The 11967-nt window shown below is 38.4% G+C and overlaps 1 protein-coding gene across 1 annotated transcript; it reads right to left on the bottom strand.

The window, feature by feature from the left end:
* Positions 1-6393: 6393 nt before the first annotated feature.
* Positions 6394-10241, bottom strand: LOC140941584 (uncharacterized). The gene is made up of 5 exons (XM_073390603.1): positions 9971-10241; positions 8200-8528; positions 7931-8078; positions 7147-7351; positions 6394-6713 (listed from the first exon to the last, which is right to left on the bottom strand). Exons 1-5 carry the CDS (start codon positions 10199-10201, stop codon positions 6409-6411), a joined length of 1218 nt encoding a protein of 405 aa, XP_073246704.1. The 5' UTR covers positions 10202-10241; the 3' UTR covers positions 6394-6408.
* Between the last annotated feature and the right edge of the window lie 1726 nt (positions 10242-11967).

Raw genomic sequence — 11967 nt, 5'->3', positions numbered from 1 at the left:
TCCACGTGCCTTGCTCGTGATAGAGAGGTTACCATCGGAATAATGCTTTGAAGGCAAAGTACTGAAACTATAAACAGGTGGGGCTACAACTGCGTGGCCATCTCATATCCTTCCCGACTTTATTTGTAAAAACAACCGACTTTCAGCTTGTTTTTAATTTTGAGCAGACGCGTATGATATAATGGCTCATATACCATGATGGCAAAGCCAATCAGGCCCCAGTTGTTCAAACGTTCGATAGCGCTATCCACCGGATAGATCACTATCCAGAGGATAGCGTAATTGGTTTCCCTAATACTTATCCGCTGGATAGTGATTTATCCGGTGGATAGCGCTATCCAACGTTTGAACAACTGGGGCCTGAGCTCTAGAATTACATTATCCAATGATTCAGTTTTTAATAAATCGCGTTATATTTTCTTTCGTGTTTTATTTCTTTTCCCAAAAAATTATCTAAACGAAGCCACCTTGCATAGGCCATTTCCGAGTTGCGCTAAGCCTCTTTTTCCAAACGAGGGCAAGTGCGAAGTCTTTCATTTAAAAAGGTTTATTTTCTCATTCAATTGAGATTCCTTTTTAATATGAATAATTTTTCTCTCGGCCGCATGTCAAGAGTGAGGGATTTTGCAACTTTCAAAGAGCCTGTTGGCTTTAAAAGTGCTGTACTCAGTAGCGTAGGTCCTTTCTGTTATCGCCCGGCAGCTGGTCATTAGTTACGATTGTTATCATCTGTTTGTTGATAAAACGCACTCTAATGGAGTTTGAATTGCCCCCCCCCCGGGGGGGGGGGGTACTGCCATATATGGGCTATATAGGTATGAACCGCTCTGAAGGGTATGGTTTTCAAGCAGTTTACTCTAGGATAGGGTATATAAATCAGAGAGTTTGGGTCTAGAATAGAGTATCATTTTTCAGGAAACTGATCAGTTGGTTGAAGATTTTATCAAGACATAGGGTAGCAAAATTCAGCTGAACTAGCTCTGGTATAGGTTAAGGGTTCCAGGGTCCCAGCTGCACATCCCCACCCAGAAATTCCTAATTAAAGTTCCCCCTTCCCCCCCGGGGAATTGCCTCGCGTTACCTTACACCCGTCTGTAATCCTGCATAGACACTACAGATTGTTATCAATCGCTCATGGTTCTCGCTTTGCACTATTACTAAAAATAGGTTTTGTCACCTAAGACGTCCCGTGTGACTCAGACAAACTTGGCATGAACCTCGTTCTCAGGTTATCTCTCGCTCCTTAGGGACGGGTAGGAAAGAACCCTGGGAACGAGGTTAACTTTGCATTCTACTCAATGGCTTTGTATCTGCAACTTGCGTTTCCGACATGAAAATTGTTCGTAGAATTCGCAATGAGCGTTTTTAAAATGATTTTTTAGCTTCATTCTAATATATAAAAGGCATCACTGCCATATGGAGTAAAACCTGTTCCATTTCTGAACTCAAATAAACGGTTAAAATCAGAAATAAAGCGACCTGATTAATGATACTGAAATCGGATCCGTAGCTCTGTCTTAGATAGCACTGCAATTAAACATGACATAACATTTCTGACAATGTAATACTTCAAAACCGAAACTGCTAAAGAGAAAGTCGAATTTCTATGTGCTTCTCGTAAGCTTGTGGCAGAATTTCTAGCCTGCGAGCAAGCTCTCAATCGTGGCGCCAAAAAATAGTGCTGAGTAGTAATTAATTCAATACCCAAGTTCCAAGTTCCTCGGGAGCAGCTGTCGATGATCAGCGATAACAAATTAAAAACTGCTCATTTTTATTACTGAACTCCGCGGTCGAATTCCGCTCTTTACAGTTCAGATGTAGAGGACGTTAACGTTACCTAACCAAACGGACAGAAAGGGCTTCATTTAGCTCTTAAATCGTTTATTTCTGTGTAGAGGTGAGTTAAAGTTTACTGGCTTCTTTTCGACGAACGCATGTATAAAAATGGGTCCGGTGCCTTCGACAATATTTCCATCTACAGGGGACAAGTCTTATAAAATACTTTTCTTATATATCTCGTGCGATCTCTGGTCTTACTTAATTAGCAATTATGTTTCTTGGTCCGTGCACACTTCGGCCAATCTAATTTTCTATTTTTCCAACAAAAACGGAAAAAGGAAATATTACTTATCCTTATCATATTTACATATTTTAAAGTACGGACAAAAATAGAAAAAAAGAAAATGGTCAGGAAAATTGATCATTTTTTCATTTTTCTAATTTTGAAGTCCGCTTCAAAAATACAAAAAATACTGTAAACGGCTAAAAGCGATATTTTGCTATTTTTTTATTTTCTTGCTATTGTTAGAAAATGAGAAAAATGAAATAATCTCTGATTCCTAACTCACTTTTCTATTTTTCCGTTTTTCCCAAAAAATAGAAAAACAGAAAAATGAAAAAATGATATCTATTTGCACCATTTTTTCATTTTTTCCATTTTGCTCAAAAAATGAAAAAATAGAAAAATGGCATAGACATCGTCCAATTTTCCATTATTCTATTTTCACATGAAAAATAGAAAAATGCCACAAGTATTTCGACCAAAATTTTCATTTTTTTCCATTTTAATCGATCGTAAATTTGAAAATTGAATTATGATACGCAATTTCTGACCATTTCTTTTAATTTCTGTTTGAATAAAAAAATGAACTAAAAGCGTACATATCGTCCAGTTTTTCATTATTCCAATGAAGAAAGGTAAATAAATTCGACCATTTTTTGACCCCTTGTACCTATTTTACAAGTTCCCAAAAGTTAATAACAAATGAAACAGCGCAAGAATTACAAAAGGGCAATTAATTCAACACGTGACCCAGCTGGCATCTCTCTTTCCCGCCAAATTTCAGTCCGGTCATTTGGCAGTTGCCGCAACGAGAAGCCATGGATCTTGGGCCGTTAAAACAATTTGTCTTATGGAGAGGAGAGAAGAGGCTTGTAATGGGAGAGGATGATCTCCAGATAAGCAAAATTTCGTCCGTATTTAAGGTAAGTTCACATATTCCACTGCCATTTGTCAATGATGGTCTTCGTTGTGCTCCTTTATCGACCAGCCGACCAGCTCGCCAACTTTTTACATGCATAGGGCTGCCCTTGAATGGTTTGTCTTTTTAATGAGCTTGGCTTGTATATATTATATGTGACTAACTGACTTCTCTAAAGAACTTACGTAGACCCAAGAGCCATGGCTCTTGGTAGACCGTGTTAAGCTCTCGGCTAGCTACGTACAGAATGTACAATCATGATTGCTTCTCAAATTATTTTATTGCATATTTGAGCAGGGAATTTACTGAGTCAACTGGAAGCTACTCCGATAGAAAATCGATGAGAATAAGACTTATTCATACACATAGACTCATCCTTTATTTCCCTATAATAATTATTCTCAATTTTACAGCTTGCACAACAGAGCGTGCGAGTGCCTTTAGACTACTCAGTACTTTCCCACGCTTTCGTTAATGAACGAAATTTGCCAATACGTACTAGTACCATAGCTAGGAGAAGGGAAATTCACAAAGAATTGCAGTAAATATAAGCAAAAAAACACAAGCAAAAATGATAAGGCATCAAGCCATGAGATCTTAAATACATCTTTTTAGAAACGGACTAGCTTTTTTAACATCGGCATTATATGGGTTGCGGAATTTGCTGCACGTGCACTTGGCAATGAAGTATGTACCTCTATCACGCAACGCGTCATGCCCATATTGTTTATTTTGGTTGAAGAAAAAAAAAAACACTTAAAAACCTGTCAAACATTCAGCAAGTTTTATTTTCAAAGAGTTTGTAAGATAAGCGGCTGTACGCTGTGTAATTGATTGCAGACATGTAAGTGATATTTTTGAGGGTCTGTCCCCACCCCACCACCCCAGCTCAAACTCCCCCATCCCAAGAAGGATATTTAAGCTGAGATAAAGGATGATACATTTTGAATTATTTTCTTTCCAACACTTTTTGCCCTAAAGGAGTGTTGCTCATAAAATTGCACACAAAATTATTTTTGCCACAGTTTTTTTTAGGTAAACAACAAAAAGCAATTACGTTTACTAATAGCGGGATCAGTAATCTCTTGTAACGAAACAGTTTTGATAGGAGTAGAGCTGAATTTGCCCGGGGCAAATTACCATTTTGGAAGGTGTCTCTCGCCTGTTTCCCTTGCCCAAGCCACCTTCCGCGTGTCGTATCCCATGGGTTGTGCACCAAAACCCAAGCCGGATAGTCCTCGCGCGCTTCTCATAAAGCGTTTGCAATGCAGGCTATGAAAACTATTTGGAATGTTGAAATTGCACCTTAAAGTAATTAAGTTGCTCGTGGCTTTTCCTTTTTTATACTGTAAATTACTTATTTCACCATTATTTTCAGATTGTTCCTGAAACTTTGTACCTTGAGGATGACTTTACCAGAATTGCTAGATTCCCTTGTGACATCACAGGAGCATTTGACGCTACATTTTGGCAGGACAAGCTTACACTCCAAGTTATGGGAGAAAGCTCTAATATGCCCGGTCTTTGCAATGAAGTCCTGATTCCTTCACCGCAGCAGTTTGGCATCGGGCGTTCCACAGCAACCGCAACACAGGTTAAAGCTCACACTAGTGTCAGCAGCAAGTTGTCTTCATTTCAGGGAAAAGGTAAAAACAAGGCATCACCGAGCTTTAAAAGAGTGGTCTTCTTAGCGCATTTTGAAGATAAAGAAATTGTGAAGACCCACACAGCTCATTTGAGGTTAGCTCCGGAAGAATGCAACGTCAACGACGTAGCAAAGTTAGTGAAAGAATATCTGAATATGGACGAGGATTTAGTGATCATGGACGTCCATGGCTTTGAAATAATGGACAGTGAGTCGACAAGGGATAAGTTTTTTTTAACAGATAAGCCACTTGACGAGCTGTTTACTGATTGGGACGCATAGAGATATGTATGTGGTTTCAGTTAATGACCTGATAACAGCCACTTATATCTAATTAGCACACTATTGAAATTTATATTTTGGCTTTAACGTTTTTCTTTATTTAACTTCCCCCTGGATGTCCACACAGCCACCATCAGCCAAATGTGCCCCCATACAGTGTCACTAACTCACAAGATCTGATAAGCACTTCTACCCTTTTAGTTGCTTTACATCAATTTTCATTGCACGTTAAATTTGGGTTATATATTTAGGTAGCGACTTGCTGTAAAGTTTTTCTAATCTATATACATGTCTGCTCACAATTATATATTAAGAATTTAAGAATAATTTATCTACTGATCACTTCTGGCAGTTAAAGGGTTTAAGTCATAAGGTTTCGATCAGCTAATGAGATGCCAGATTATTTTTTTGGACTGACACACGATACCAAAGAGGCGTAACAAAGTGCTGTAATAGTGAAACTACTGTATAGGGCAATTAGAAAAGTAAAAATGCTCATATCAATCGTTTGAAAGTCAATTTTTTTCCTTTTTTCAAGGCGAGGATTTCTGGAATGTTCCAGCAAAAAAAATCTACGCCATTACCCTCTCTGATTACCAAAAGAAAAAAAAACAAGCGGAAAGGAGCAGAGGGAAAAACAAAAGATATAAACCAGAGAGAGAGCCTTTGGATTTGGACGTGCTGGACGAAATATCAGAGAAATTGGATGACCTAGCTAAAGTGTGTCAAAGTAACAGCATACTGTCCACTAGCATTAAAGAAAATTTTAAGTGCTGTATCTGTTTTAAGATGGCACGCCCTATCACAGTCTCTGGTTGCTGTCAGCGACTGCTTGGTTGCACACCTTGTGTAGAGAGGTGGTATGGGCAGGATGGGCGTTGCCCAGTATGCAAAAGCGATGATGGAAGAGAAAAGTATTTCTCTCTAAAAGGATTTGAAGAGTTCGCTGTTATCATCTCAAAGCTCGATGAGTCCATTTAATGAGCAAGACACCCTTCATTGGAAGAAGATATTTCATCATAGATATTTTTAATTCAAATTTTAGACGTAACTACCTCCTATTTCACTTGATGTGGTTGAAATTCCTGCCTTAGTATAATTATTGTACATGTACAGAGCAATACCCATGTGTAACCAGTAGTCTGCAGTGTTCCACTTCTACTTGGTTGTCTCAGAAAGATTGTAATGAGACATAGGTCAATAGTTCATTTTTACTTAATGATATAAGGACATAAAGATAATGATCAAAGGTTCCTGTTTAATAACTAATTCTGAAGTGGAATAAACTTTTGTTGTTGATGATGTTTTTGACGTCGATTTCCTCAAATTATTAACTAGAAGATATGCCACTCTGTAAATTTGAACGGTGAAAAAAAAAACTTTTTTCAACACTAAAGTCAAAGATTTTCAGTTTATAATTTATAGATCACGTTTATATCGATTATTTAGACCTCTATTCAATTCTTTATTCAAACGAACTTTCAAAAAGTATATATAACTTCAAGCGCGAGCGAGATAATCCGTGAGCCTCAAAAAGTACAGTACAGCATCTTGGAAAGGGTTATAGTTCGTATTGGCAATTTCATTAAACAATACTTTGAAACTCGGAAAGTATTTTGTGAACTCTCTTTCTCTGGCATCTGCTTTTGAAATATTGGCCGCCAAAGGATCCCTTCCAAAGAAGTGTTCTTGAGTCAAATCGCCGCGAAACATCTGCACAGCTGCTTCGACTGTTGGTACTACATTGCCGTTAACTGGAGCGGCCTTGTTGTTGGTACATCGTCGTTGTAGTGGAACACCTTTACCTGCACGATTTTAAAGTAAGTTGGTGTCAGTTAAAGATCTGAGCGACTATTCTTCTGGACTAAACTGTCGACATACATAGATATTAGCTATCCACTTATAAGGGAAGTCTCTGCGGCTAGAGATCTGTAGACAATCGCATTCACGTTTCTATTCTACTTTTTGAAAACATAGTATGACTAATCCGGAAGGGTTATCCTTAATTTATTTCAGGGAGAATTCCCCGCGCGGGTTATAAAAATGTCCCGTGTATCAATGGGTTATCGCTTGCCAACTCACTTGCCAAGCGATCGAAATAGTCGAACGACTTACAGCAATAGCTGAGCCGTACGCAAACGTGCGTTTCATCCAATGGAACATTATGATTTTAGTCTGTTTTTAATATAGCTATTTTTTTTTATTGCTATAGATTTTTTTTACAGTAGGACTCGTTACCTGGAATGGGGTGTGAATTCCATGAGTTGACGACGTAGCTCAGTCCTACTTCCACTACTTTCTTCGCCACCCAAGAGACACAGAACTTTGTTACTTCATCCTCCATATCAATGACACCATCGTTTTCCATTTGAACGAGTGCTCTCTTTATAGGATAGTTTGTGCGACAGTTAACCTCTACCCAGAGCCGTTCCACAGCATGGTTCTTATTAAGAATTATAATAGTAAAAGAAATACTTATCAATACTAGACTCGCCAAAGACTTCTGGGGGCCTGAGCACGAGGGTCAGGAGTCTCGGAAGTCCTCTTCTCGCCGTTCTTTACCCCCTTTATCTGCCCCTGGGTCTTCGAGGATGGGAAGTCCTAGATTTCAGGGCTTTCCGGGTCATTTCTGATTTTCTACAACGTTTCTGATAGCGTTCGCTTGCTCTTTCCGAAGTGTCAAAGCCTGTTAATTTAGGTGATTCAAAGCTATTAAAAGAGAATCCTCCAACTTACTTTTGAATCAAAAAATAACCGGAATTCCTAAAATATAGGACTTCAAATCCTGTGTCCCAGGTCCTCCTAGGCAAGAATTTGTCACGGAGGACTTGCAGCCTAAAGTTATTGTTGACGACGGGCTAGCACTGAAAACGTCAGGTTTCCAACCTGCTCTTAAGGAGTTTTATTGTCTTTAACACCTTGTTTAGAAAATCTGCGAAAATTGGGTTTTTCAGGTCCACGCCCACGGATCACGTTAGAAAATAACCGGTTCATTTCTCCTCCCCTTTATATTACCACGTACCTGCTTTGACTGTGTTTGTATGTATGGCTGTCTTGATGTATTATTCCGTAACTCCTTTAAGTGATCCTGAACCGTCAGCACTAAATAAAATTCCCTCCCATGGTCCACTCTCACTTGGTCAAACAAACCATGACGTAGTATGGTTTCCCTAATAATAGAACAAGTGGATGAAGTATCATTAAATTGTACCTTTTAATTCAAGTGAGAAGTTTGAGGGTTTTTCTAACCTGCAAAATGTGCAAATAATATATATCTATGTCGGAGCTAACCTGAACACATCCCTGTAGATGGTGATATTATTTTTCAATGGCATTACCGATGTAGCAGTTATAAAGGAACTATAGCCATCTACTGCTATAACCTCAGTCACGCCATAACGAATAAGCTTTTCGTTTTGATCAAGATGGAGCTTGTGTCCAAAGTATTCGGCATAATATGGAACAGGGTTTAAGTGGCGGGTAATCGATGTCTGTCGTTCATGGTGCTGGCGAGGATTAACGCGTTTAAGTGCCTGCCCCACTCTGTTTACTCCCAGTCGCAAGCCTGTCGAATGCTTGATGTGGCCAGTCATCATCTTTCTTCCGTATGTAGCACCAACCTTTACGATTAAAAACCTTTGTTTAAGTTTAAAAAAATATATTGAATCGGCCATTTAGTCAATAAACCATCTGGCGTTTGTTGCGTGACATTAGAGACCTTTAGCATCAGGTAAACCGCAAACCTTAAACCGCAAACCGCAGTTACGCGCTTGCAGTTTCGCGTTGCCGAGATTTCAAACTTTAGCAAGGCGTTCAGTTCGATTTGTTCAGTTCAGTTCAGTTCACTTTTATTTAGGCAAAATACAATACAATACAAGAACACATATAGGAATTGTAAGGTTGCAAGGGAACCCAGAAGAAACCAGAAGGCTTTATGAAGCCTGAGCTCCCCAGTCTAAAGGAAATAAGCAAAATAAAATGATATTCGCGGAGTGATATGCGGGTACGTTAAAAAAAGGAACCAGACAGAGACTGAGTTAAGTTATGAATTTAGTAACAAGATAGAAAAAAAAAATTTAACTCTGGATTGGAACAGAATACGTTCCATTGTTAGTACGGCAGAAAGGAATATAAAATTGACTTGAACTACGCGTTCATTGTTTATGGCCGCCATGTTGTTTTCATCAAGTCGAAGTGCATCACTTTAATCGCCCAAAAATCAGCAATAATTCATTGATTCGAGATCAAAAATCCAACAAACACATCGCAAACGGATACAAAAAGCTAGTTCATACCTTTAAACGCGAGGCTGTACCATTTTTTGTGGCAAAAAACCTTGCCGTAAATAGCTTACCGCTGGAAGCCCTTCCTGCGGTTCAAACGTGAACTGCAAACTGCAAACGTGACCGCAAGGACGTGGTCACGTGACATTTTGCGGTTTGCGGTTTGCCGTTTCCCCCGAAAAACCTGATGCTAAAGGTCCCTATTGACGCAAAGAGAGACCAATACAGCCTTAACCGCTCTCGCCATTTTCAAGCAAAACGGAAATACGAGCTACCAATAAGTTAGCACAATCAAGAATCAAAGCTTACATTTCCCGTGCGAAAATGTATCCATGGTTGCAAGCCAATGCTTGGTCAAATAGGAGGGCAACAAAAAAATCAAACAGCAAAGAAAACATTCCTTCACAAATAAGAAAGTCTTTAGTCAAGATTTAAATGTAGCGGTATTTTTGGTGTTCTAATAACGTATTTCCTCAAATAATAACCGTCCCATGATTAATCGCCTCCCTCGAATAATCGCCCCCTTTTTGTGTGAGAAAAAGAAATAATCGGCCTCTGCTATTATTCCAGGAAATACGGTATGCTAGGGCAGGGAGTTCCAGAATTGGGAGCAAGAAAGTAACGCATTCCTTGTTGTGTGACGCCTCAAGTGACGCTACACAGGTGAACAAAACAACAAGTTCACAACTTTTAGCAAACCTTAAAACGTTTGCTACAAGGAAGGATATCGTATAGCTTACGAATCCAAAACTAAAAACGTTAAAAACATGTACCCTCACCTCAGCAGCTGCAGAAGCCACCACCTCATCGACAGCTCCACGAGTTAAATGCGAATCATGACGTCGTATCCCATTCGTAGCACAGTACCGGCGGACACTTCTCTCGGATAGTCCTTGCACTCCAGGATGCTCTTGCCTTAAAATGTCACTTACTTCTCTATGTGTTTTTTCCTGCCCTTCAACAAGCTCTCTTACATAACGAACAGTTACAACCTGTTCAATGCCCGCCATCTTTTGAAGGTCCCGCCAAGAATGTAACGTATTCCCAGGCCCTTTGCCCCCGGCCTTTGCCCCGACGCCAGGAAAATGTTTTGTCGAAACATTTGCTTCATAAATGTATTTGGTAAAATTACATCAAAAGTTGTCTTGTTATTTGCTGGCGATTGCAAAACAATCTTGAAAATAATATATATAAGACTTAAAGGACTGCCGTTAAAATTGTGGCTTTAAACAGTGCCCAATAGAAAAATATATTTTTAAATAGATTTCATTTTTGGGGTATATTTAAATTCAAAAAAATAATAAACGATAAAATATTTATCAACTTTTGTCAATTTTTCATTTTTCAATTTTTCATGTGGAAATAGAATAATGGAAAATTCGACGATATCAATGCCATTTTTCTATTTTTTTCATTTTTTGAGCAAAATGAAAAAAATGAAAAAATGGTGCGAAGAAATATCATTTTTTCATTTTTCTGTTTTTCTATTATTTGGGAAAAACGGAAAAATAGAAAAATGAGTTAGGAATCAGAGATTATTTCATTTTTCTCATTTTCTAACAATAGCAAGAAAATAAAAAAATAGCAAAATATCGCTTTTAGCCGTTTACAGTATTTTTTGTATTTTTGAAGCGGACTTCAAAATTAGAAAAATGAAAAAATGATCAATTTTCCTGACCATTTTCTTTTTTTCTATTTTTGTCCGTACTTTAAAATACGTAAATATGATAAGGATAAGTAATATTTCCTTTTTCCGTTTTTGTTGGAAAAATGGAAAATTAGATTGGCCGAAGTGTGCACGGACCTTTCTTGTTAACCAACAGGTTTCCTGATCATTTTTTCGTTGCACTGACTTATCTATATATAAAGGTCCACTCTAAAGGAAAACTAACCTCTCACCAGTCTTAGGGATCAGGAAGCAATTTTATCGTTAGATTGCTTGTTAATAAGGCCGTTTTTCAGCTTTTTCCATATTCGATTTTATTATTCAAAAGTTACAAACCTTTTTCGAAATAGAGATAAAGCAGACTAGAGGGCAAATGTTGTCAGAAAAAATTTCTTAGCGCGCGAGTCTTAGTCTTAGTCAGGGCGGATAAAGGTTGGGCGGTGAAACGAACGCGTCCGAGCAAAAAGGTGTGATGCAGTGGACTGGGACTCTGCTTAGAAATGTCGCTTGTTTTCGACTTCGGTCGGGGCTTGCGATGTGGTTTGCACATTAGACACTGCCGCTGTCACTGAATTATGGCGGCTTGATTTGTTTTCTTGCACTTCTTCCTCGTTCCTTTGCGCTGGTACGCTGTCTCCGAGAGGCAAATGTTGCTATTTATAATATTTGCGGGAGGTTTAGTTGGAGTAGACAAACATCTCTTTCAAAGGGTTTCTTTTATTACTTCAATGACCACTGAATTATATTTTCGTTCTGCTACTCGCCAATGTCGATGTTATTCCAAAACAAAAACAACTAAGTACTGTGTAAAACACGAAGGAAAATCTCATCCATTTCATCCATCGCAAAACTAAAAGACAGCAGATCGTGTTTTAGATGACGTGTATTTTAAAAATGCGTGCAGCTCGTGCAAGGTGAAATTATGCTAATTTCAATCACCATCATCCTTTTTTATTTTGAAAAAAACATCTCATACGTCTTTCTGTTTCTTCGAAACTTCAAAATTAGTTTCCCCTCAGTTTTTATTGTTTACCTTGTTTTGTTTTACAGAGAAAAACGGAGAAAAAACCTTACAACTAACCTCAATAAATTTTGTTTACATGCGGTTGC

The sequence above is a fragment of the Porites lutea genome, chromosome 6, assembly GCF_958299795.1.
Source record: "Porites lutea chromosome 6, jaPorLute2.1, whole genome shotgun sequence".
Taxonomy (NCBI): Eukaryota; Metazoa; Cnidaria; class Anthozoa; order Scleractinia; family Poritidae; genus Porites; species Porites lutea.
The sequence above is the reverse complement of the archived record's forward strand: the minus strand, read 5'-3'. Positions and strand labels throughout refer to the sequence as shown.

Coding starts and splice junctions, on each gene's coding strand:
- LOC140941584 (XM_073390603.1), bottom strand. CDS start 10,201: ATGGCGGGCATTGAACAGGTTGTAACTGTTCGTTATGTAAGAGAGCTT. Junction 8,529..9,970: donor TGGCTTCTGCAGCTGCTGAG/GTGAGGGTACAT, acceptor TTAATCGTAAAG/GTTGGTGCTACATACGGAAG. Junction 7,352..7,930: donor TACAAACACAGTCAAAGCAG/GTACGTGGTAAT, acceptor ATTCTTAATAAG/AACCATGCTGTGGAACGGCT.